Here is a 27,624-nt window from a genome sequence, read left to right on the forward strand (position 1 = left end):
TTCTTCAGCAGCAGTCAGCCCTTAAATGGGGTCTAGGAGAGGTGCAGCCAGGCTCCACCCCTTCTGGTCACACAGCTGAATTGCCTTCACCTGTGCTCCCAGGGCTGACTCAGTGCTCGCCTCAGGTGGTCAATCAGAGGTTCAGGCCGTGATTCAACAGTTCCCATACACAGCCCAATTCAAGGTCCTTCCATGGGGAGGTAAGCTGTAAAATGACAGCTTTAGTGAAGAGGAGGTAGCAAAATTGGTGTTTTGTGCTACAAAAGAAAAAGTTACATCAATTCCCCCATAACAGATCAAGAGATATTATCTCTTTTGATAAACAGTAGGTGAAAGAGAACCAAAGACACTTCAATTCTACCTCTATCTTTGCATGATAATCCTTGAAATTATGTGCCTGTGGTAGCTTGCTTTTTAATCTAGTCTTAAAAAACTTAACTAAGGTAGATCCTTAATATACTTCATTTGCAAAGCTGTTGACACTTGAAATATTACTGTGGAGAATCTTCTGCTTGCTAGTAGAAATCTGTCATGGTTGCAAAGCCAGTTTCTTTTTTGGCATATCTGCACTGCCAGGTGCTGGCACATCAAAACTAACTCCTGCTGCAAGCCCCATGCAGATACCCCACACTGAATGCCTAGATGTGAGTCTGGTCAAGCACTGTGTCCTGGCCAGCACAGCTAAAGTCACAGTTAACTTTATTCACCAGCACTGGACATCATGCTAGCACATGTGGCTGCAGCTGAGCTGGTGCAGTTGCATGTACTTGGCTACAGGGCACAGAGAAAACTATCTGAAAATCTCTGCATGGCAGCTGATTAAGCAGGGACATAGCCTGCAGTTCTTAGCACCTAATGTCAAATGATTTACAAATTCCTTTGACTCTTCTATGTGACAAGCTTTAATTTACTGTTTCGGCTTGGGTTTTGCTCTTCTCTCTTTCAGAGGAGATAATCCCTTTTGCACTTAAGATTGATTTTTATACAAAGTTATAGGCTTAAATCTGAGCAGAAAAAAAACTATCTTGTGGAATAACGAAAGCAAAACTCACCTTCAGAAGTGAGTATGGGAAGAGTGTGACATGGAATGGGCCTATGGTAAGTAGAGATGTTGGCTCTGATGCCTTCAATGCATGGAGCTCCCAGAAGCACAGACAAAACACTGTATATGACTGACCATGCTGAAGGAGCTGCTTTGTGCCTCTCTGCTACACTGATATATAGGGAGAGAAGAATGTGAGCTCAGAAAGCTGGGAAGACCCTGTTACTAGACTATTTCCTGACGCCAGTAGCCTGCCAGCTGTGAAGTAACACAGAGAGAAGAGGACAAACTAGCCTTATTTGAGCCCAGGCAGCCCCAGCACCTCTTCCACAGTGTCACCCACAAGTGGATATGTGCAACATGGACACATGCACCACTTTCCTAGAACAGCTTCTTGTTGTTCTATCCAGATGCTTGCTTCTCCCATCTCCCCAGATGAATACCTCATGATCCTCAGGTCCACACTCAACTGGAAATCAGACCTACACACATGAAACCTCCTGTCCATAAAAGCAGCAATGCCACACCAGCTGGTCACTGAGCTCCTAGCTTTTCTGGACATGCAGAGACCTGGGAGGCCAGAAGACTCCCCAGCCATCCCTCTAGTCCTGGGACATGACCAAAAAGGAAACTGAGAGAATGACAGCTTCAGAAAGCTTTGACAGAGAAAAGGTTGGTGGTGCAAGAGAGAAAAGAAAAGCCCTTTCTTATTACACACTTGATGTCTTCTCCACTAACTCATCATCTGAGCGTTTCAGAAGTGCACCTCCCCCAAACAACAGGAAATCATTCTGTCCTTTTCAGAAGAGAGAAGGCCCTTTCTGTAGGTAAATCTTTAGACATCCCTCTCCCATCTTGCCTCCCATAGAGGCAAAAAACATTACTAAAAACTTCCCAGTAGATGGCAGGGTTACCTTGCGACAAAGCTGAGTCTTAAGTTAAGAAGGCTGCTGGATAACGGCGTCAGTACTTTTCAAGTATATTTAATGCACAGAATGAACTAATTAATATCAGAGAAGGATTAAACAAGTGCTGCCTTAATTACTATAATGTGAGCTAGGAAATGTGAGCATTACATCTTAAGGCACTGAAAAATCTTGAATCTCAATGCGGTATTAAAAATGATCTTTGTTAAAAATGAGCTTCTCTTAGATAAGTGTTAAAACCACAAAACAATTTATACAAGACAAAACCCACGGCATTTATTCTAGGAATTCACTGGATAATATGACTACTAAAAGGACCTAAAGCAGTTCAGATGGTGAGTGTTCACGTTTTTCTAGGCATTGAGCAAAAGAACACCCCAGAAAGGGAATTCTGCATGGCTGAGAAATGGCGAATGCAGCAGGTGCAGAACTTCATCATATGTAAGGAGTTCCCTCACAAGCAACCAGAAGGAAAGCCAGATGTTCCCTGAGGAGCTCAGAAACATTTAATTATATGTCAGAAACCGAACTGTACAGCCCATGTAACGTAATAACTGGTAGCAAATGGCTGAGGCTACAGCTTCTTTGAGAAGAGAACTGTAGCTTTAAGAATCATAGAATGGCCAAGGTTGGAATAGACCTCCCAGATCATCCGGTCCAACCATCCACCTATCACCAATACTTCCCACTAAACCATGTCCCTCAGTACAACATCTCAACGTTTCTTGAATACCTCCAGTGTCAGTGACTCCACCACCTCCCTGGGCAGCCCATTCCAGCACCTGACCACTCTCTCAGAGAAGAAGTATTTCCTAACGTCCAACCTGAATCTCGCCTGGCACAACTTGAGGCCATTCCCTCTTGTCCTACCTCGAGTTACATGAGAGAAGAGGCTGACTCCCAACTCACTACAGTCTCCCTTCAGGTAGTTGTATAGAGTAATAAGGTGGCACCCAGCCTCCTCATCTCCAGACTGAACAATCCCAGCTCCCTCAGCTGCTCCTCATAATGTCTGTGCTCCAGACCCCTCACCAGCTTTGTTGCCCTTCTCTGAACATGTACCAGGACCACAGTGTCTTTCTTGTACTGGGGGCTCAAAACTGAACACAGTACTTAAGGTGAGGCGTCACTGGTGCTGAGTACAGAGGGATGATCACTTCCCTGCTCCTGCTGGCAACACTATTTCTGATACAAGCCAGGATGCCATTGGCCTTCTTAGGCACCTGGACACACTGCTGGATCATGTTCAGCCGAGCGTCGACCAACACCCCCAGGTCCATTTCCTCTGTACAGCCTTCCGGCCACTCTGCTCCAAGCCTGGGGTTGTTGCGGCCAAAGTGCAGGACCCGGCATTTGGTCTTGTTGAACTTCATCCCATTTGTCATGGTTTTACGATTTTTGGCTATTGGTATTCCACATCATAACATCATGTAGTGCCTGGGAGTTAAAGAGTTAATGCCACAGGTCCGGGCACCTGTCCTGGAAGAGAATTACTACGTTCCCTAGAGAACTGGTTGCTGTTTTGTTATCATTTCTGCTAATGGGGAACAGATAAAAGGCCTTGGTAGGTCATTTCCCTTCCCCTTTTTTTGGTCTCAGCAGTGTGTGAGCTCTCCTCCCCTCTGCTCGTCCCAACCGCACATCTCGCCTCAGTATTAGAGTAAGGCCTTCAGCTTTCAGACACTCTCTCTCATTATATCTGATCTATTAGCTTCAATTCTAATTATATAGTATTATATTGTATTATAGATATATATGTTATCTTGCATTCTGTTATCTCATTTAGTAAATTAGTTTGTTTCTCCTCAGATCATTGCCACTGTTATTTTTTGGGGCCCATCTCTCTTTTCCCCTTTATTTTCTCTTTTCCAGGGCACAGATCCAACGGTCCTCTCCACCCCGCTAGTCACGGAACTGGGCCGAATCAGCCCATAAACCGTTGACACTATTGGCCTCAACGCAGGAATCCATCCTGTCCAAATCCCTCTGTAGGGCCTTCCTACCCTCAGGCAGATCAACACTTCCTCCCAACTTGGCATCATCTGCAAACTTACTGAGGGTGCACTCAATGCCCTCATCCAGATCATCAGTAAAGATATCGAACAGGACAGGCCCCAGCACTGACCCCAAGGGAACACCACTCATGACCAGTCACCAGCTAGATTTAATTCCATTCACCACCACTCTCTGGGCCCGGCCATCCAGCCAGTTCCTTACCCGGCAAAGATTGTACCTGTCCAAGCCACGGGCTGCCAGCTTCTCCAGGAGAATACTGTGGGAGACAGTGTAGAAGGCTTTGCTGAAACCTAGGTAGACTACATCAACAGCCTTTCCCTCATCCACCAGGCTGGTCATACGATCACAGAAGGAGATCAGGCTGGTCAAGCAGGACCTGCCTTTCATGAACCCATGCTGGCTGGACCTGATCCCCAGTTGTCCTGCACATGCCATGAGACCTCCCTCCATAACCTCTCCTGGCACTGAGGTCAGGCTGACAGGCCTGTAGTTCCCCAGATCCTCATTACGACCTTTTCTGTAGATGGGAATCACAGTGGCAAGCCTCCCATCCTCTGGGACCTCTCAGGATGACCAGGAATGCTGATAGATGATGGAAAGTGGTTTGGCTATCACCTTTGCCAGCTCACTCAACATAAATTTATGTCAGCGCAAATTCTGCATTTATTGCAGCTGTGCAGTTTAGCAGTGCTATCCAACTGCAGACCAGGTAGAAAAGAAGAATGCTCATTCCTACTGACAAACAGTACCTTCAAAGTCACATTTCCTATTTGCAGTTGGTAATATGACCACAAACAATATGCACTGCTTCCTCTGGTAAGTGAAGTGTCACTAAAGATCATAGCTTCACACCATGTTACTGGAAAGTGTTTCGAGGGTTTTTATAATTAATTTTATAAAATCCATAATAGTTCATCATCTTATTTTGGTTTCTACATACTAATTTATGTCGTTATCGCAGTATATTCGTAAAGTTTCCCCCATGCAATAGCTACTTTATTGAAGAATCGCACCTACTGATTCACCTTGCTTCTGAAAGTATTTCCTGTACTTAAAAAAAAAAAAAAACCCCAAACCTCTGTGCCTTGTGTTATTTTACATTCATGACATGCAGCTGTAGAGTGTTTCCACGGTGGTATAGCATCTGACAGTCAGTTCATGCAGAGAATAGTAAACACCGCTTTTTCAAAAGCTAATTAGAGGTGCAGATTTGTTTTTTATTGCCCTCTCTCAGTTTATTCAGCTGGAGAGCTTAGGAATGGCTGAGGTCATCAAAAGCGACGAGAGAAATGATCATTGTTTCATACAATAGAAACTTGAAATAAGTAAGAGCATTTGGTGTAGGAAGGAAAAGAATTAAAAAGTGTGAGGCATCTGACATTATTAAGGTAACTGTAAACCAATTGCTTTGACCCCTAAGCCTTGGGCTTATCCAGGGCCCCCAATAATCTGCCTGTCATCCAATATTGGTCTTTGAATACAAAAGCTCTCTTAAGCATCAGCAGAGTACTGAGATCTTTCCATCCCTAGGTCAGTGACTCTTGATTTCCAGCCTAGAGTTTCACCTCATCCATGTCTCCTGAAGCAATGCCCTGCCTCTAGTTTTTAGCAACTAAAAGGAAACATATAGGAAACTGAGAGCACAGAAGGTGGGGGGTAGGAGGGCAAGGGGATGCAGCAAAGGAGGAACCAAAACTCTTTTGTCTCTAATGTGCTCTCAGCTGGCTTCAACTTACTCATGGCAAGTTCTTTTAAGCTCAGCTAGGCTTTCTGCTGCACTCATCATCAAGGCACCTGAGCAGCAGCACCTTAAACACAAATACACACACATATAGAACTCTTTGCATACAATCTTCATAAGATTCTCTTGCACTGTAAGAGATATACATAATCCATGTTTTTGTTTTACCTGTGGACTACGTCTACATCATAGCTCAGGAAGGAGCTTCCCTCAGAAATGAGTGATGAAAATGGATCACTGCAGACAAAGTCTGCCTTAACAAGAATTCCTCCTCCTCTGAGAGGTGCAAAACCAAGTTATTTCTGTGATCTTACAGGCTAAGATATAGGGAGGAATAAAATGCAATTGGTCATTTCCATCCTTACCTTTGTAGAAGGCAAGGGCAAAACCAACAAAACTGGAAGAAAACAAATACAGAATGTCAGGAGAGAAACAGTTACCACTGCGTGATTTTATGAGGTACAAATAAAAGCCACCGTAAGACCAAAAGCTTGACGCCTAATATTTTTTAACTTCTTCTGAATTATTTCAAAAGGCAGAGAGGAGGAACAAGAACAAAACACAACCAGCAATTAAGCCTCAACACTCTGGGTTCAGAGCAAGGTATTTCCAAAAGGTCTGATAAAAAAAGTAAGCTCTCTCCTATCAGTTACCACAAGAAGCATCCCTGTGCATGGAGTTCACATGGCAAGGTGTTGGCAGCAGAGGGGCTTCAATGGGGCCTCCTGTGAGAGGAGATATGGTGCTGTCCCTATGTAGGACAGGGGCCTCTCTCCTTCTCCACCTGCTCCCAGTGCCCCTGCATGCCCAGAATGCCTGGGCTGCTCCCGGATGAGCACTGGCAGTAGATGAGGGCATACACTCGACACTGATGACTGTGCTTGGCTGGATTCTGGTTTTGAGCCTCACAAACATCCCAGAGGCCATTTTGGACAAGCCATTTGATGAAATCCTTAGCCTCAATGACATCCCATTGATTGTCCTTCTAGGCGACAGCATCTCAACTCTTCAGCCAGATCCAGTCCCTAAGCCATAGGGCAATGCCACAGGTGTTGCTGTGGGCGATGGTTACCCCCTTCCTGGCTGGATTCTGGTGCTGTTCCAAAGGGAGGCTGCCTGGGTATGCTCACAGGATGGGTTTTTCCAGCCTCTAGTGGCTCCCCGTGTTAGAGCCCAGCTGGCAAAAGTGCAAAAGCTGCCAATGACGGAGAGCTGCAATACAATATCCCAGTGTCTGTGGTGACATCAGGTATGCTACTATCTGGGGCAGTGGTGCTTTGCATAGTGAACCAGAGAGAAGAGCAAGCACCAGGGCAAGCCAATACCAAAACACCTCCAGAAGTCTTCACACTCCCTGGTCAGACTGGGATTTCAGAGCTGAAGTTGGCTTCCCTCTCTCCTCCAAAGAGTGCCCTCTGTTCGTACTTCCTATACACCAAAGACATCAATCTTAGCCAGTAGGGTGCACAGTCAGTTCAGAAATCACACCAACCTCACAGTGTTGGAGGCACAAAGGACATACGGGGTGAATGTATCTAACACTAGCAGCATGGGCAACACTGGACCTTTCAGAGCCTGGGGAAGACAGCCTGACCTGTGGGAGGGCCTTTCGCACAGCAATCAGTTTACGGTCAGACAGCGGCCACGCACCATGGCTGCAGGAAAAGGTAGTTATCCTTCAAAGCTCAGCAGTCTGTTGGCTGAGTGAGTGGGAGTTGGGGATAGCAGAAAAGTACAATGCTTAGGAAGCACTGAATTGAAGGAAACTGCATGATCTCAGTGCGCTTTAAACCACTGCGGTGGTTTAAGTCCTTGCTGCCTACCAGCTATTGACCACAAAGACCAATAGGAGACCTTGCACTGTAGTCCACATCTTCCTTTTGGGTTACCCACAGAACAGCTACAGTGACTGATGGGACAGGCATGGGGACCACGTGAAGTGTGGAAGATGGTGAATTCCCAGGAAGGGGCACAGAGCAGCGGTGGGCTCACAGCCAGATGTGGAAGGGAATGCAAAAACCCCAGCAAAACTGCTCTCCTTCTACTCCGGGTGGTGGTGGGTCCAGGCACAACAAGTCCATCTTCCTTTAGTCAGCCTTCCCCGTGTTTTCTGGACCGTTGCTGATTTCTCCCTCCACTTTTTCTTATGTGGGCTTGAGACTTGCCTCAGTGTGCACCACGGTGCACCCCACATACACCCTGCCTCACAGAGATGCAGTCCTAACCCAGGTCTTCCAGCAGTTTCAGCAAGTGCTCTGCAATCCGATTACTCTTTGTAGGAGCAGAGGAGCTTCCGTTACTGCTGCCCTGGAAGCAATCCGAAGAGGATATCAAGAGCAGGGGCCAGACAGAGCTGTAGGAGGATTACAAGCAGGTAGAGACAACCTCACGCAACTTATCCCACTGGCTTTGATGCTCATCCCTCCGTCTGCCCTAAGGTCAGGGAGGTGGTACAGCAGAGGGGATGGGAGGACAGCAGCAGCGCACAGCTGGTCCCGGCCGGCGTCCTGCCGCTGGCTCCCGGGTAGCGACATCCACATCCAGGCACCGACAACCACTTCAAGGTAAGGGCCAGCTTTACCCTCCCGTGTTACGGCACTCGGATACCTACGGAGCCAGCCGTCGGCCACCCGCAGCCTGGGACCTTCTCAGACTGGACTTCAACCGGAGTCAGGTGCCATAATCCCGTTAGGAATGTAGTCCCGTAGCCCCGAGTGGAACCCACGCGTACCGCTTCCCTGGGCACGGCGTTCCGCTTTACGGGAGTACCGAACAGGTTGTTCTTCCCCTGCCTTGCGGTCCTTCCTCCGCAGCCCTCGCTGGCAGCGATGCGCTGACAGCCACCCTGTCGCCTCGCGTCGCGGCACGGTCGCTGCCACCCGGCGCTGCCACCCCCCGCGCCCCCAGCGGGCACCGGAGCCGCCCCCCGGCCCGGCCCCGAGCATGCTCAGTGCCGCCTTGACCTACTTTCCCCTGCCGGAGCCGGCGGCGGCGGTGGAGGAGTGGCGGTGCGGAGGACAGCGCTGCGGCACAGCACGGCGCGGCGCAGCGCCCCGTGACCGCGGACTGCGGCAGCGCCGCGCTCCGCCCGCCCGCGCGGCGCGCCCCGGGCCCGGCATGGTGCTGCGCGGGGCGCGCTGAGGGGCACGGCGGCGGGCGCTGCCGCGGGGCGGCCGGCGGGCAGGTGAGCGGGAGCGGCGCTTCGGCGGGGGGGGGGCGACGGCCGCCTCGCCCGGCACCTGCCCGACCCTCTGCGCCTCGGCGAGGGGGGCTGCGGAGCGAGAGGCACGCGGCGCGGAGCGGCCGCCGTGAGCCGCAGCGGGCGCGTCGTCCCGCGGCGGGGGTGTGCGGGGAGGCGGCCGCGGCGCTGGGGAAGCGGCGGCCCCGCAGCGCGCCTTCCCGGCAGGGAACCGCCGCGGGGAGCGGGAGGTGCCGCGCTGGGAGCGCTGGACCGCTGCTCGGGAAGTAATGCCGTGCGGAGCGTGAAAGTTCAAGGGATGGATTCGCAGCGGGAGCGGGGCTTTCAGGAAGACGCGCAGCTTTAGGTAGGAAGACGTGGGGCTTCTGCCTTCCCGCTGCTCCCAGCGGGTTGATGCCCGCTCCGGGCAGGAGAAAGAAAGGGCGTTAGGGATTCCGCACGGGGACCTTTTCCACGGAGCTGACCTCTTCAGAGAGCTGAAGTTGTGCTGCCTTACATTTACAGTAAAGGTGACCCCCTGCTTTTTCGCCGTCATTACCTTTTTATTTCACAGGATAGCCTCATGAGATAGAAGTCAGTTTCCAAAGTGCCCTGCAGGAGCTGCAGCCTTCCGCTTCAGAGCGATCTGGCAGAAGGAGCCAAAGTCGAGCAGCACCACAAAAGCGGGCTTAGAGATCAGAGCGCAGCGCTGCTGAGCGGGCGCTCGTCCGGTGCGGTTATCTGTGCGCCTGGTAGGACAGCGTGCTTCACAGCTGTGCTCTGCGAGCTGCTGGCGTGAAGCGCCGCACGTGAAGCTTCCCTGCTCCAGAAAGAGAAGTACCTGCGGAGTAGGCAATGCCAAGTGCCACACGCGACTTCATTTGCTTTGGCTGAAGAACAGTGAGGTTAGTTGACAGTGAGAAGCACGGAGGAGATTACAGGGGAAAAGTTGAGATGTTTGGAGCCAACGCGTTACGGAACGGTTTCTCTCTTCGCTGCAGTAGGACAAAATCTTGCAGGTCTCCTTTCAGTGGAGGTGATGTTTGCGTGGCAGAATCTTTTGTCTGGCTTAGTGTGTACAGTTAGCAGCAGCACCATTGGGGTACTTGTGCTTGGTGCAGCAGGGATCCTTCTTTAGTAGAAAGGCTTCTAGTTCAGACTGCAGTGTGCCGATGTCCATCAATGAGGAGCACAGTTCAGGCAGTGTGAGTGCACGCTGTATACGTGCCATTTCTTCTGAAGAATTTGAAGCTGAAAGCCTAGACAGACAGCAGACAAGCCACCAAGAAAAAGCTTGCTTTCCACTTCAGTATGTGGTATTGGTCCAACACAGGCAGGTTTCCCATCGTGAAAGCTTGTAGCTAACGCGGATGCGTTAACGTGTCACCAGAAGGCAGTGGTGTAAGACCGAGCTCCTTACTACTTCCTGGGACTTTTCCTTCCTGCACTTCTGAGCCTGGCATTGCAGCTGTGCACCTTTGCAAAGCCCTCTCTGTAGCCTTAATTTTGTTATTTAGTTGTGCTGACGAAAGCAGTGGCATTCTTCATCCACATACAGACCCACCTCAGAAACAGCATTTCCAAGATAGTGGGTGTGCTGTTATTTTTTTCCCCAGTTCCTGCGATTAAAGTAAATCATAGCAGCATTTTAGAGCATCAGATCTTCTGTCTACCAGGAAAGAGGGGAGAGGCAGACAAAACTTGTACGTGTTTGTATAGGTGTAGGATAGAGCAATTCCAAGAGACGTCGTGACTTTTACTTAGCTAACACAACATCAGGCAGCAGACTGTCTTACTTCAGAGTCATTAGCAGGAGCAGTGCTTCTTTATCAGAGATCAGGAGCTCTGTACAGGCGCATAATACCCCTACTTTGAAAGAAGACCACAACGCATGGAGGGGTTACATTAAGAACAGCCTATCTAGGCAGGCTTAACATTTAATTAACACATTCTGCCACTCTGAGAGTTTTGTAACCACAAACGATTTCTGCTGATGTTTTTCAGTCACACGGGGGCAGGTCATCTGTACTGCCTTGCAGCCACACCGCTGTGCGTGCAGTCCCCACTCATGCCCACCATGTATGGCACACAGCCCTACCAGCACCGCTGCATTTTCCTCAGTAGGTTTTGCCCGTGGCTGGTGGCAGCGGTGTGATATGGTATAGCAGCTCGCTCTGTACAGCCTACGTTTATAAACCCATTTCTGAATGATGCTGCTACATTAGCTGTTCTGTACGTTATCTAATTGCGATCAGCTTGACAAAAGATGCTTAGAGATGTCGGTTATTTTGATGTTACGTTTTTTCTTTTAGCCCAGAGAGGATAAAGCAGCACAGAAGTTATAGAGGTCCTTCAGTAAAGTCTTGATGAATTCTACCTAGATTATTTCACAGCAGTGGCCATGTGAAGACACGCGAGGAGAGGGCTGTATTGATCACATTCGTGTACAAGCAAGGCTCAAGTTTCTGCCTGGTGCAAGGCAAACTCCTTTCAATGCCACTTGCTGTTCCTTTCTGATACTTGTGGAGGAAATAGGCTCAAGCATTTTTAACCTGAAGTGATCCTTCTCTATTGCAGTCAGCAATGAATGGCTAGATTCATTTAAATTCCCTCTTTACAAGTTTAATCCCGTCTTAATCACAGCACCCACATGTAACCTCTTTGCACTGAATCCCAGAAACTAGTACATGCTTAAGCCAGTCATTAAAAATGGGTAAATATGTGCATCTTGCAGTTCTGTGAGGACATAGATGAATTAGTCATACTCTACACTGTTTTCTTCCCATTTTTTATTCTGTTTTATAAATGGGAGCCTTTTGTTAAAATACTGTTTCTAATGAAAACTGCGTGCACTGAATTGAAAACACCTTCTCAAAGCACATACAAGATTTAGAATTTTAAAAGTAGAGAAATCTTCAGCCCTGCAAAGGGCTGAATGCCCCACATCTAGAATTTTTATTCATCATTTGGAAAAAGAAAGCAAGTAAACATATCTAAGGGATGGTCAGCTTTGCCAGGCAGCTCACTTGAAGAGAAAGCAAAGGGAAATGAATTGGGCCCCATCCCACCTTGCTGTGTTCCTAGCAGTAAGAATAGATAAGCCATCCCAAGAGCATATGAGATCTGTTGTTTCTGCTGATGGTGACTTAAGCTGTTAGTAGAATAATACCCGCAGAGTGCTGGTATAAATGGAAGATAAGAGGTGAGTAAAGAAAAGGGAAGATAACCCAAAACTTGGTGAGGCCAGGCAGTATGCGGATGTGTGTGGAAGTGTGGGACGGATCTCTGCATGTTCTTTGTTCCTTCTTTCTCAACAAAGGGAACTTCTAGGCATTGAACCATCTGCGTTTATTGCCAACAGTAAAACAGCAGCTATGCTGAAAGCTTGCAGGGAGTTGAGCCTCTTAAAGCTATACAGATGTTTCCGGAATAATAGCTTTGTATACAAAATGACATTGAGTAGCAATTATACAGCCTCCAAATAAATACAAACGCTAAGTAAATCTAAATCATCATCATGAAAGATGTATTTATTTGGAAAATCCTGACAAGAGCTCATACCTAATCAAATGTGAGCTGGGCTTTAAAAAGTCTCTCTGCTACTGATAGCATTGTATCTGCATTAGGATCCAGGTAGCCCACAGCTCAGTAGAAGGACATTTCCATCGCAGTACTTGTGTTGATTTAAAGAGCAAGCTTCTCCTCTAAATATAAAATGTTGTTTTTACTGCAGTCATTAAAATACCTCCAAGAGAAAACAATTAAATTGCTCATTCCGTATAAAAATGTGCATATATACTACATCTCATCCAACGAAAAGTTAAATGTCCAAGTTGCGTCAACAGTTTTGCTTTGTTTTCATTTGGTGTAATTTTGATACAGCAGAGATGCTGGGATTACAGGAACTGCAACATCAGAAGGGAACTTTCCAGAGGTCTGGCATTCTTGAGGTACTTTTAAATAATCTCTCAGTAATTACCTAACAAAAGCCTCCGCCTGTTCATTTTTAGGTTAATGGATTAAGGTCTTTGAGCATCTGTTGGAGTGAGGCGAACAGCCACCAGATCACTTAAAAACACGGCCAAATCAATGGAACCATTCAAGTGTTTAGAGTGAGGAGGGTTTACATTCTCCAGGATTTCATATGCTGGCTGGTTTTGCAATACTGAGGCATGAAGTAGAACAAAGAGGAACAATAATGAGGAGAGCTTTACGGTAAAAATACTTATTTGCAATAAGGCTTCTAAAATATTTACATGCTTGCGAAGGCATAATCTGGAGGATATTCTTACCATCACTGAATAGAATGACATATCCTTCCTTCCCTGCTCCAAGAGTCTGGATTTGCCATGTAGGAAATGTTTATAGGATATTTTTTATCACAAATATAAAACATGGGGTAACCATATTGCTTGTTGCTTTCTTGCTGCAATTTATTGTATGGTGTGTGATCTGTGGGAAACTACTGAGCATTCAGCCTTCCACAATCCTGAAATAAATAAGCAGTGTCTCTCCTGAGTGTGTGATGATTGACTTATTGCACACTGGGCAACGAATGTGCTTTTCAGACAACGACATGAGTAAGGTGTGATTGTGAAATGAAGGGTATCACACCAAGTGGCATTGCCAATATGGCCACAGCAGTGTCACGCAGTCTTGACAAGAAGTTTCTGAAAGGTTCCCAGGCAGCTGAATGCAGCCAAAGAGACTGAAATGCACATAGCTGGGCATTGCTGCTCAGCTGGAAGCTGCAGTCTATATGGGCAGAAGGAAGCTCTTCAAACTACAGATGCTGCCAGCATGCCACCTATTTGACGTAGCCAGGGAAGTGGAAGACAATGAAGTTAGGAAGGACTGAAATCCTCTCAAAAAGAATGCAGAGCAGCTCCTTCAGAACCAAGCTGCAGTATTTTACTGACTAGCAAATGACTAGAGAAGCAAGTCAGGAGGTTGCTGCAAGTCGTAAATGAGTTATATTTCTCTTCATTTGCTATCCGGACCCTCATAGCTTAATCGTTTCATTAGGTGGTTTTCACTCTTCTACGAACTGGCAAAGAACTTTCCAGATTGTGTGTCATTATTATGAAACAGCGTGCCTTCGTTTGCATTCCTGTTCCAGTGACACCTGTTAGCTTTTACTGTTGCCCACTTTGAAAAGGCATTGCCCGTGGCAACTAAGAGAGGGATTGGCCTGAAGAGGAAACGTAATAAGTAGTTCAAAAAATTAATTAGCATTAATTTTGTTTTATAGCATCATCCCTGATGGTTATGTATAGTCAAATGAGAACTAAAGTGAACATCATTTCATTTTCTTGGTCACTCAAAAGCTAAGCAAGACAGCACCGAGATGTTGAAGTTGTAGGACAATAATTTATGCATTGAACTGACTTCTTGTGCTTCACTTCTGAATCGAACAACCTCACAGTTAATAGGATTACACGTTATTCCAAGTACAAGAACAGGCAAGTCTTACAGGAGTAAGCAAGCCAGGAAAAGGTATGCATCACTGACTTCTGTTCTTTTCTGCTGTCATCATGTCATTCTGCACAATTGCAGTGCTTATAAATGTGGCACCTCACTCACAGCACTTTTTCTTGGCAGCAGTAATAGTGGGAAGCAAGCTCATCTGTGATGTGAAAAAGTAAACGGTCAGTCAGAACATTTCTCTGAGTCATTGTGTTTCCAGCCAATCTGAGCTGAAAGTGTCTTCTATTAAGACCATCAATGGTTTCGGACAGAGAAGTTTTAATCTCAGTTTCGGTCCATTTCACAGTTAGGAGTAATACCATCAGCCTTTGCTCTCGAGCCTATTGCAGGAACTTCTCTAGATAAAAAGGCAGAGATAGCACCACGGAGACAGCTGTTCTGTCACTTAGAAGAAAAGCCTGTTGCAGTTCCCTCGCATAGCTCATCTTGTGCAGTTTTTCTTGGAAGTTAATCCTGCCAGCAGCACTGTTGCTTTCAGATGTTCATTTTATACCATGTGGAGAGAAGGAAACAAAATAATTCAATGTAAGGACCCCTGGAAACCATCTTGCAGTAGTGAATGTTGCTGCAGACACAGTATCCAGGGGGAAATATCTTTGTGTTAGCTGATGGAGGAGAATTTGGACATTCCTCTTATTTCATCTTACAGGTAAGCCTGTCCCTCACTACAGCTTTGGGTACGCATCCATTCTTTCCATGTCCAGAAACATAACTTTATTTTATCTCCCATTCTGTGGTAAAAGTGCTCCCAGAGATTGAGTGTGTTCCTTCAGAGCAATACTCTATATTATAACGTCCCCCTTCATAAGTGTCCTGTGTTACTCTCAGTCTTAAGGAGTTCTTGCAGGAATCTTTGTTTTAGTCTAGTCACCCTGACTAAGGGTGAAATTAAAAGGTTATGATTTTGGCTGCCTTCATAGCTTTTATGATGGGCCACAGTTCAGTAGAACCTGTCATGGCCAAGAACCAGAGCGATTAGCACTGTGCCCACTTCTCCCATACCCTGGATTCTCATGTGTCGTTGCCAGAAGTGGGCTGGCATCACTAGCAGTCCTGTTTCAGTACCCTCAGCCTGCCTTTTAGTTGTGTAGTTGAATCACAACCCATTGCATCGCTTACGTTTAAGAAAGCAGCTGACTCCCAGAGTTGTTTTCCCTAACATCCTCAGGCTGCTACTGCGTGTAGGGCAAAAGCAGGAAGAAAACTCTCAGGAAATCTCCCTTTGCACCACGGTTTGGTGTCAGCACATTTTCTACTGTTTCCAATTCTTCTTTCTGCTTTCCTAATCTGACTGCAGTGTTTTCGGTTCTGCACAGCAGCTTAGCAGAGGGTCCAGGATGGGTAGCTCCCCAGGTGGGTACTCTTTAACTTTCTCTTATTAAGTAGAGCTGAGAAAGCCTTTGGTTTCTTCCTTTTTGTTTTGTTTTGTTTTGTTATCCACTAGCAGTGCATAGGATGCACACCAAAGAAAAGATTTCCTATCACTTCTGTGTTGCCCTAGGAACATTTGTTTAAACTAGCATCTTAAAACACTGTTCTTCAGAGAGATTTCTCTCTAACTCTTCAAATAAAATCAGATGCCCATCAAGAGCCGTTCCCTGGATGGCATGTGAAAGCAGCCACCACTCCTCTCAAACATTCTGCTTTAAGATTCCTGCCTGGTTATTGCTCATAGCAGCCATCAAACTGTATTTATTTCAAGCAGATATGCATCTGTGGAGGTATTAAGTATTCTGCATTCCAGGAACATACATGAGAAAGTACATTCTCAAGAGTAATGCAAGTAGGTATTAATCTCTCACAGTAGATGTCAATTACTTCATATCTATATCTTAATTTTTACTGCATCTATATATGATTCACTTGTGTTGTGCCATAAGGAGGGAGCAGCTGTTATTTTCAGACAAGTAAATGGCCCCTTTGACTGCGTTAACCAGTCAGATTTGTTACCACTACACAAAGGTGCAGTTTTTGCTTTCACGTGCTGTGTGTTAAGCACAGGTAAACATACAGAATAGGTATCCTCACACCATTACTGCCACCACACACTGTCCAAAACATCCATCCATAGCATCTCAGTACTGTAGGGACTCACTGAGCTACCAACCAAACTGAGCTTCCCAATAGACTGAGGGTTCTTAAATGTTTTCTATTCACCTGCTGGGTGACGTTTCATTTCTGTCTAGCATTCAAATTACTTTCTGTACTAAACAACAGTTCGGATTGCTACAGATTTTTCTGCCATCAGAAAATATGCTCAAATACAACAAAACCAGGCTGCAGTCAGTAATTAGCAATAAAAGCTTGAGCAGCTTGTGTTGTTCCTTTGCCCTTCCCATTGTCTTAAGCCAGCCAGTCTTTGTTCCTCCTTCCCTTGCCAGAAAGTGTGACATGCCTTTTGGCTTTTCTGTATGGTGCAATGCAGATCTATAGCACTGTACAAAAGCATTTTATAGACTGCATCTGTGTAACCATAAAGAATGGCTGTCTCCAAGGTTAATGGAGTAGTAGAAATTAGATGTAAATAGTGACTGAAGTGAATAGGCAGAATTGGAGTACTTTTTCCAAGGCAGAGATTTAGACACACTTGTACCTGTCTACAGAGAACGTCTAGAATTTAGACTCTTCACAGTTTGCACAGTGGCAAATGGATTTCTGAAGTTAATGTTCATATGGCTTTATATGACAAATGAGATTTGCAAGTTAATTTAAGGTTAAAAATTATTCTGGCTCTTCATAGCAGATATTTCAAAGTTCGGTATTTAGGAAAACTGAGAGAAAACGAGGGCAGACTTGAAGCTATGACAGACATCCATACCATTCATGCAGCTTCTCTGAAAAAAAAAAAAAACATAGCTTTTTGTTTCCAGTAATGATTCATCCTACAGAATAGAGGAAACTAATTTGCTCTTTGAATAACAGCTGTATCCATTTGTACGAAATCAACTTCATTGCATGTCAGAGAATAGAGAATGGAGAAGAAAACAGCCTAAGACAAATGCAACCAGTGAAAGGCAGTAACGTTGTTTTCTTTTTGAATAAAGAAGAGGGAAGGGGATTGTTTGCTTGCTTTTATTTTAGTTTTTCTTCTATATATGTAAATTGCCTAACCTTGTCAGCAGTCATTTCTCTGTGCTAAACTAGATGAGGTATCGTGACATCAAACAAACCTTCAGTATAATGTAAACAGTTTTGCAAGTGAAATGTTCGCTTGGGGCAAGATGGTTGGATACTGACGTGACCTATTTTTAGATTTCAGATAGATTCCTCAAACTAATAAGTTTCATTAAGTTTCAGTCATTTACCTTACAAAAACATGAGTAAAACCAATGTGGTTAGATGTTCTGATGTGATTTTAACATATTTTGTGGCCCTAAGACTCTGAGTGAAATTTTGAGAGGTGCTCATCTTGAGGCCAACGTTGTGCCATCAGTCAGTAGCAAATGCCTGTTGTGTTCACTGGGAAATAATAAGGCTGATAGAGAGCACATTTGTAACTCCCCCTCCTCTGTCTACAAACTGAAGTCATTGTTAAAGAAAGGGCTCATTGTAGATGATTAGTTGAGGAAAAATATTGTTGTGAGAGCGTGCAAAAACTGAACAAGCAAAATACTTAAGGCCACATAAGGAATGGAAAAGTCCCAGCTTCGTTTGTACCTCCAAGCAACCTTGCCACAAGTATGTCAGTAGCAAGTATTTTTCTTTCAAAATCTGCTCTAAAAATGACTTTATGAACTACTAAATACCTTCTTTTACATATCTCTTCCAGTTACATTTTATCTCAGAAAACTTTAAAAGAAGAAGTGAATGGTTTTAGATGTTTTGTTGTATGCACTATTGTATTCAGACAAAATCGTGAATGCTCAGGGCTCTAAAAGCGGCTCCAAAAAGCCTTTCTGAAGTGGTTCTTCCTTCTGACACGTTCCACATTTCCACTAAGACTGTGCATGACAGAGCAGCAGCACTGAACTGGTAGTGACAGCTTTAATGTGCTCTACCTTTGTTCGCCTGTTGATTTTGCAGATGTAAAAGAAAAAGAAAGAAAAAAAAGAGAGAAATCTGTGGAACTTTTGGGATAAAATTGTAGCTGCTGCTGTAGCTAAATTGCTGCTAAGTGTCTAGGTGATAAAAGCTTTCTCCTACGCCTGCTGCTCTGAACAACAGGGAAATGTATGCATCTTTTTCCAGTAAGAAAAAGGACTGTGATAACATTAGCATTTAGACAAGACATTGAGCTGATGATTGTGAAATGCATTAATGGATGTGTCACTATTTTAAAGGTTGAGCATCTAGTGGGTTGTTTCTACAGGCCATCTCATTATACTTATTTATTTATTTTTTAGGATATTAAAAAAAAAAAAAAAAAATTGCATGGATCAAAATAAGGCTCTCTTGTGACCTCCTCACCTCAAGGGCCCTCATTCTACAGAACCAACTCCAGTTTCCAGCCAGCTGCGTATAGCACTGAAGGAAAATGAACATACTGAACCGCCACCACTTTTTGTGCTTTCTGCCTACCATACGCCTTGTCATCTTACTAGCAGCTCTGACAACTGCTGAGGATGTGACTAATAGCACTTTCAACCGCACTGGCACAAACACGGGATCTGTGCCCGTGGTCATCTCCCACATCGACCATATCATAGTCAAGGAGGGGTGTAGTGCCTTGATTGACTGTAATGTCCAAGGTAGTCCTAGCCCACATTACAGATGGTACAATTCCAACGGCCGCCTGCTCCAAGAGGAAGAGAATAAAGGTAAGATTTCAGTATTCTCAGCAATGTAGCCTGTCCTGAGACACTTCTGACTTCAGCAGGTTAACTAAAAGCCTTGATTTAATGACCAGGCATTGGTTATTTTCCTGCAGGAAAACATGAATCATATCAGCTATAAATGTTGTGTACACCTCAGAAGAAAACAATTTTTTTTGTAATGTGTTATTTATAGCAAAACATAGCAGGAAGCTGAAATGCTTATGTTGTAAGCAGACTTCTTTTCATTGGAAGACTTCAGGTTTGATCCTATTATTCATTCTCTCCTCTTTGTTCTTCTTTGACACCAAAGAAGACAGAAAAGCTGTTTTCCAACTCAAGGAAAGATTCTCTTGGCATATGGGAAGAGTTCATTGGCACAGTTTCAAAGAAAAAAACTTCCTGCTAGCCCTCCCCGTCTTTATTTACAGTGCCACGTGTGAGAAACAGGAGATGCCCTGAATGACCGATGGAAAAATCTATGTAGGGGCAGCAGTTAGACGGACAAGTCAAGTCTGAGCCATTCTGTCTGCAGTAAGACTGTTGTATTTGCCAAAGACCTTCATTTCACATGAGCTTGTTTGCCTTAAAAGGAAGATTTGGTGGATAATAATAGTTACACTTTTAGGGAACATTTAGTGGAGGGAGATGGAAGGTATTTTGCTCATGTAATCCTTCTATACTGACTGCTTTGTTCGCAGCATGATGAAATAAACCCTTAGTAATTCCCAATAATTGCAGAACAGCTTGTCTAAATAATAGCTGAACTGAGGGACAACTCTATTATTATGGAAATGATTGACCCAACTGTAAGTGCTACAACAGCATATCTGCAACTTACTACGTAACAGGTTATATTTTACATTTCAATATTTTATCATTTTTTTTCTGTAGAGCTGGAGAAAGAAGCTGCTTGACCTAGTTAAGCAGACTTTCAGATATAATTTGTGCATGATCATAGGAACATATAGAGAGTTTTACTAGGGCACACCAACAGAAGTTTTCCTGTTTAGCTAGGCATCTAACTTTTGGTCTTAGTGTAGTTGACTGAGAGAGGTAGTTGCTAACACGAGCATTCAGATAGATAAGCAAAAACTTTGACCAAATCAATGAAAATGCAAATATGGCATAAGAAAGTGTAACTTTATCTTAGACTTTCAACACTGCACTTCCTTCTTTAAGAAAGCGGTTCTCTTCATGTAAGAAATGTTCCCTAGCACAAGATGTATACATGTGGTTAGGCTGAAAAAGGTGTTGAACTGTTATAAAAAAAGCCAGCAATGATACCTTTTCTATTTATTGTTTTCACATGTGGCTTACACTGTCTGCTGGGATCCATTGGCACAAAACCTGTCTTTGAATCACAGTTCAGTGCTGTTATGTCATTTGTAATAGCTGGAGCCAGAATACGTCAGCAAGGCATCTTGTCATTTTACAGTGAATAAAGATCTACTTTGCCAACACTGCAATTCAAAGAAATACATAGCAGCCAGTACTGTATATCTTAACCTAGAACTGGAGAAGGAAGTGTTACAGATGTTGACACATTCACTGTAAGACAGTTTTACTCAAAATTTCCCCATCTCTTAACTGCTTGGTGTGATTTTCTTTATGTGAAGGTCTGATTTAGACTAAAGATTTTATTTATTCTATGCATGTTTTATTAGAAAAAAGCCCACAGAAATGATAAAAGCCCATGCCTGCTCTGTATTAAAAACATTTATTTGGACTATTGAGTCTCAAAATTGCCCAAAGATTCTTCCTGGAATGAAATAAGGTAAGAAATAGAAGAATCTTTTGAACAACAAAAGAACTTTGATAAAATAAACGTAGACATAAGATATACACCAGCCTACAGCAGGACTGCAGCCCTTGCAATGTGAATTTATATCCACTGCATTGGGGTTTTGTGTTATTTTAGTCCTTTCATCACAGATTTGCCATCTTTGGTCAGCTACTTCAACAGACTTAAATTGCAGCAAGCTAAGTAAGATTTAAGGAAAAACAACTTTCTGATAGTAAGGATAGGTCCTGAGAATTACCTGAGATCCCTTGCTGTGGAAGATAATAAAAACCCCGTCACTGACTTCAACAGATACCTATCAGGAATGGCTTGGGGTTGTGTTAAGGAAGTGGGAAATGGCTGAGTCCATATCTCTGGAATTCTTGGTTTTTTAAGTTTACATTAACGGAATTACATAGGTTACTGTAACAAAACACCAAAAATAACCCAATGAAAATGCAATAAAATGCACTGTCAGGGAACAAAACGAGGAGAGTTTAGTAGGTTTTTCTGTCTCATAATCTTGTTATTATTGTTCTTTGAGGATGAGTGCCATGTGTTTGGGAGGCTCTCTGGGATAAGCAGCCATCCTTTTATCTGTCTATAAGATGTTCATAGATGTCATATGCATTGACTAATTTTTATGAGACTCTTTTAAGGCATGAAATAATAATATATTTGAAATCAGTGTCAATGATTTGATAACCTAGCTAGGATCTCAGGGAGAGAAAACCCTTTGTGATGGCAATTTTTTTGTTTTCCCATCAATGTTATTTCCCTTTTCCAAAATCTGAGGCCAGTTTGAAAAAGCTGACGTTTAAACTATGCTGATCATGTGAATGAGATACTTCTAAGTAAGTTATTCTGTTCTCCTTTACAGCAGGAAAATGGTGGTTTCTTGAAAATGGGCTACTAAACATTACCAGCGTGTCTTTTGAAGACAGAGGTAAATACACGTGTGTCGCATCTAATATGTATGGCAGTGTTAACAATACTGTGACTCTGAGGGTGGTCTTTACTTCCGGAGATATGGGAATCTATTACATGATTGTCTGCCTTGTAGCTTTCACCATTGTTATGATATTGAACATTACACGGTTATGTATGATGAGCAGTCACCTGAAGAAAACGGAGAAAGCAATCAATGAATTCTTCAGAACAGAAGGAGCAGAGAAACTCCAGAAAGCCTTTGAGATTGCAAAACGTATCCCAATTATCACTTCAGCCAAAACGCTCGAGCTTGCCAAAGTAACGCAGTTCAAGACCATGGAATTTGCTCGCTATATCGAAGAGCTTGCTCGGAGTGTGCCTTTGCCACCTCTCATCATGAACTGCAGGACTATAATGGAAGAAATTATGGAGGTTGTTGGTCTGGAGGAGCAAGGACAGAATTTTGTACGGCAGACAGCAGAAGGCCAGGAAACCACTGAAACAGATGAGCTCTATACGATCCCCAATGCTTTGAAGCGCAGTGACTCTCCCACAGCTGACTCTGATGCATCATCACTGCATGAGCCACCTCAACAGATTGCAATAAAAGTGTCAGTTCACCCACTGTCCAAAAAGGACTGCATGGATGGTCAGTCACAAGAAAGCGTGCAGTTGGACACCAAGGAAGAAGACCTTCCTCAAACACCAGCACTTCCAACAGAGCCCTCTCCTGAGCCTTCTACTGAACTCAGTTCTGATGACACAGCACTGGCAAATGACACATGTGTTATATATGAAAGCCATGTATGATAGTTACTCCTGAATCTATGCATAGCAGGAAAATCAGGTGGAGCTCTTTTAAAAATACATATTGTACTTGCCGCTAAGCCTTACCAGGAGACTATCATAGCAAAGCATGTATGTGGATTATTGGCACTTTCTTCTCAGTTTGATTTTAATTTATCATGATGTATGGCAGAATAATTGCTAATACATTAATACTATTTGCTCTTTTGGATTAGGAGTATTTCCAAGAAACATTTACCTCAGCGTTTTCTAGGCTGGAGTCACCTGTAGTGGCCACCTGGAGGTCATTGGTAGTATTTGATGTAGGACGCTTGAACTTAACACAAAACTGGTTTTCATTTTCCTTCACATTTGTTATTTTCCATTATTTTGCAAATATTGTCTTGTGAATTTGAATTATTGCCCAAGAGGCAGCACTCCAGTAGCCAAATAAAATCCTAATAGATTACTTTTACAAAGCCTGTTTGTTGAGCCGCGTTGTGATTGAGAAGGCCATTAAAGAAAGTTAAAATGTTTCCATTTCATTTGAGACCAGCCTGCTTAGGCACAAGGGAAATAGGTTTCCCTTTTCCACTGAATGAAGATGCCAATGAGTGGGTGGATTTTTTGTTTTGTTTTGTTTTGTTTTCTTGTCAAGAAACAACTTTAAGGTGTATTTTAAAGATAGGAAAGCCCTTAAACATCTTAGAAAAAATTTGCAGTCAGAGCCCTGCAGGTTTTTTCTTGCATTTGTTTGTCTGTCTCTGACTTTGCCTGAAGTTTGTAAGGGAAACAGTTGCAAATATGCAAGATGTCTTGCTTTGTAGTAATTTGGTAGGAATATGTACGTGCAGTGTTACTAGAAGACAAGCAGGTGCATTAACAATCCTGCAAACTCCAGTAATCAGATGAGGACAAGGGTGATATGCAGCAGGCACTTTTACTGGGATCGTCTATTTTGTGCAGATTTTTATTCTGGGGATCAAGTCTAAATTTATCTGTGAGCATAAGTTGGAGAATGTTTTATCCAAATTAAAAAAAGTGTGCTGTAACATTACAGTGACGGTCACACAAACTGTTTACTGTGTTGTAATTTCTTCGATATTTTAAGATATTGAAGATATCTTGATATTGATATTGAAGATATTCTTTGATATTTTAAGAACATTTTAAGGTAGGATGCATCCTACTTGGGAATATGTGACTCTATCCCAGTAAAACTTTAAGTATTACAGCAATTGGGTTACATTAAAAAATGATTAACATTTATGCCAGGAGTGGAAGGAAAGTGGTCATTTCTATTGCAGACAGACAATAAAAAGGACCTTCTTTAGAGTGAGTAGGGAAAGAAAGCAGTTAAAAGGAGGAGCTTATTTAGGGTTAATAGCATATTACTTCATTATCTGACACATACTTAATTTGGAACTAAGGAACTTACTATCACCTAGTAGTTTTGAAGGAAGACTGTAGTATATGTATAGATACTCAAATCTGGAATCTAGTATATTGCAAAAAAATAAGTCACTTAGGTCTACGGAGAGGTGATGCATGGATGGCTCCTTGGATGTATTATTGAAGTAGTCACATCCACATAAGGCATCGTTTGGAGGTAATCAGCTATGTTAGCTGCACAGCTCATCGAGACCAAGCAAAGTCAACATGGCAGCTATCTAAAAAAACACACTGATAACCGATTGAGGTTATCTTTGTATTAAAGTGCAGAGCTTCACTAGCCATGTAATTCAGGAACACCTTGTGACTTGGTTATTAAAAAAACACTTGTTTAAAAAAGGACTTCAGATTTTGCGATAAACTCATGAAAATGACAGCCTTTAATTGCCTAACATTTGTGCTCACCACTGTGGTAAGCATCTCTACAAAAGGCATTTGCACATATCCAAAAGGAGACGTGCAAGGGCAAAATCCCTTAAGGAATGTGGATGGAAACATTTTAGAGAGAAGGAATAGAAATTTAGAGCAAGGGATAAGAACACCATGAGGAACCTCACACCTGACCGTTGTGATTTCAGACACTTGTGATGCAAGCTTATTTCCTTGTCTGAGTCCAGAATACATTTCTGTTCAGTGATCATATCAGTTTTTCTTCAAGTCACTCACTTTGGTTCTAGCTTGAAAGAGGGTGAGGGCAGAAAATAAAGCAAGAACTTACATTAAATTCCTTTCATTCACCTTGATCTCCTGAAAAGAGGCATCTTGATTGTTCTGCCTGCCCAGTATTTACAAACAGTGGTAACACAGTTTATACGTTAGCTGCTTTGTGCCCAGCTAAGACTGCTCAGATGATAAAGGATGTTCTCCTTCAACAACTATAAAATTACACTTAAAAAAAAAAAATTTCAGAATTAAACTACAGTATTTAATTTTATTTGCTTTCTAATTACAAATTTTTACAGTGGAGACCAGACCCTTTCATGTATTCATATGGTGATTGGTAGTAGGCCATTCTGATCCTGTTTATTGTCTCTGTGTAAACTTCCTTGAAGATAAAGTTCATACTGTTTTCCAAAGATTGCCCACAAAGAACATGTATTTATATACAAACATACCTTGGGAATCATTTATGAGCAACGGTTACCTGGAATAGATGCATGCAATAGGTATGGTGCTGAATTTCTGCTGTTGCAAGGTCAAAGGGAAATTCTCAACTGACCTTGCAGGAGCTGAAGTCACTGATTGCCAAGTGTTCACAGCCAGTCTGCTGTAAAGCCTTTGGACATCGAGCTTGGTGGTACTTCTGGAATAAAAAACAGAACAGCACTGTACTGAAAGAAAATGCAGGTTGTAATGGTTCTGTTTTATATATTTCTTCTCTTTTATGTGTCTACTATACTACACCTGAAAGCATAAAGCTTTTTCAATGCTTTCAGGCACTTCCTTTGTGGGAAATGTGTGGGCTGCAAGATCCAAACCCATCTTTCCTCTTCCAAATTTTCTGGCTGTGTTTTCACAAAGTAATCAATTTTTGATTTATTTATTTGTAATTTTTTTTTTGGCAGTATTTCCTAGGGAATGGCCATTTTATGTCACAAGAACACTATTAACAAACACAAAATTCTTGATGGTTTGAAAGAAACATTAACATTTGCATCGTTGTGTATTTTTGTTCACATTAAGTACTTCAGGGACATTAAGTGATCTGTTGTCATATTTGGACTCTGCACACCTTTTGCTGTACTGTTTTACTTATTATATCATCAAGCAGCAATTGTTCTCAAAGTGCTCAGCACCTGAAAAATCCTGTCCAAGGATATTTGCATCTTAAAAGCATAAGGAACACCAGGCCTGCTCAGAAAGGAAATGAAATTTGCAGAATATATTTATGCTCTTTAAAATGTTCTTGCTGGAACTTCGTGAAAGATGACTGGATTTCTGCAGCACAATAAATCAGTGTTGGATGTGATTTTTGACACTCACTGTTCTTTTTGCACTAAACGTAAGATTGTATTAATCAGACCACTTGAACACTGTGCTCACTATTTACTGAGAGCATTTTCTTTCTGATCAGCGCTTGTTTACTGCTGACCCTCTTCTGTTTTCTGAATGCGTGTGCTTGTGATTAAGTCTTTACCCTTCACTCACTTTTAAAGACTGTCATTTCAAATTTTTTAGAAGGTATGGATCAGCATTTTATGCAGGTTTGTTGGTATGAGGTGAGGCATAGCACTTTGCTCCTGTGCTTAAAAATTACTGTGTAACCATCATCAGTTTTGCTGAATGGCATATATGGGCAGATGTTGTTTTTTCTTTTTTTTAACAGTGCCTGTCTTATTCTAATGCAGATACAACATCAGTTCCTCAATTTGCAGTTACCTTCTGACAAAAGTACTGTAATGTAATCAGGGCTTTCTGACCTTCAGTTGGATCCAGAGCAACTAATTCTGAAAAGTATTAAGTGTTGAATTTTAAAAGTTCTCATGGCCTGTCTTGGCAGCATGCTATTTTAAGAGTATGTCGTACTTTGTGGGACAACTGAAAGCTTCTTAGATGGAAAGGAAATGTTTGCACTAAAGTATCCAGTTATATTTCATTTGTTATGAAATCCTTTTTAGTTTTATGAGAAATATAAGATAACGATGTTCTTTGGAGAAGCAGCTACTGTATTTTGATTTAAATAACTGCTACAATTTTATAGTTCGCAGCCGTAAACCACTGAGACCAGTTCATGCTCTAGTGGCAAAAAGAATTGCGATCCAGCTTGTAAATTGGTCATTGTTTCAATAAAGAATTTGCACTGACTATGCTGAGTTTGTACGCACTCAAAAAGATGGCAGTTGCCTTACATGAATACACCAAGGCTACAGTTCAAATGAAAGTAAACTATAGCTTTCATTGTACATGTGCTAATACATCAGAACTTTGATCAGGAGAAACAGTTATTTGTCTAGACATGAGTTTTAATAAAGCTTTGAAAGAGAGCTGTTGTCATTATTCAGAATATAGACCCAATTGTTGTATTAATAGCCTAGACTGCTCACATCCATAGAATTTTCCCTCTGGAAGCATGTCGGCACTTCTGCGTGTAATCCAAGGGACTTTATGTCAGCCGTCTCCTCTCTGAGCACTGCCATTGGGCCTTGCAAAAATTCTTGCTGCTCCTTCAGAATTAAGGCTAACAAACTGTCCTCTCTCCCAGAGGCACCCTTCAGAGTACCATAACAAAACAGAAGTGTGGATTGCCATATCTGTTGAGGTTCAACAAGGCCAAGTACAAGGTGTTGCACTTGGGTCAGGGCAATACCAGGTGTTTATACAGGCTGGGTGAAGAACCCCTTGAGAGCAGCCCTGTGGAGGGGGATTTGGGGGTCCTGGTAGATGAGAAGCTGGACATGGGCCAACAGTGTGCGCTTGCAGCCCGGAAGGCCAACTGTGTTCTGGGATGCATTAAAAAAAGGGTGGCCAGCAGGGAGAGGGAGGTGATTGTGCCCTTCTACTCAGCTCTTGTGAGGCCTCATCTGGAGTATTG

General features: G+C 43.3%; 1 protein-coding gene across 8 annotated transcripts; it reads left to right on the forward strand.

The window, feature by feature from the left end:
• Positions 1 to 8,045: 8,045 nt before the first annotated feature.
• MFAP3L (microfibrillar associated protein 3 like) lies at positions 8,046 to 27,076 on the forward strand. 8 transcript variants are annotated; one of them, XM_025150165.3, is made up of 5 exons: positions 8,868 to 8,909; positions 9,478 to 9,808; positions 12,914 to 13,118; positions 18,734 to 19,147; positions 21,805 to 27,076. In XM_025150165.3, exons 4-5 carry the CDS (start codon positions 18,865 to 18,867, stop codon positions 22,662 to 22,664), a joined length of 1,143 nt encoding a protein of 380 aa, XP_025005933.1. In that variant the 5' UTR covers positions 8,868 to 8,909; positions 9,478 to 9,808; positions 12,914 to 13,118; positions 18,734 to 18,864; the 3' UTR covers positions 22,665 to 27,076. The 8 variants fall into 8 exon arrangements, with proteins under 8 accessions (XP_046796673.1, XP_025005933.1, XP_040555474.1 ...); XM_040699540.2 differs by lacking the exon at positions 12,914 to 13,118 and having other exon boundaries at positions 21,805 to 21,870; positions 21,988 to 27,076; XM_040699541.2 differs by lacking the exon at positions 12,914 to 13,118 and having other exon boundaries at positions 21,808 to 21,870; positions 21,988 to 27,076.
• Positions 27,077 to 27,624: the final 548 nt, after the last annotated feature.

The sequence above is a fragment of the Gallus gallus genome, chromosome 4 (genome assembly GCF_016699485.2).
Source record: "Gallus gallus isolate bGalGal1 chromosome 4, bGalGal1.mat.broiler.GRCg7b, whole genome shotgun sequence".
NCBI classification, from domain to species: domain Eukaryota; kingdom Metazoa; phylum Chordata; class Aves; order Galliformes; family Phasianidae; genus Gallus; species Gallus gallus.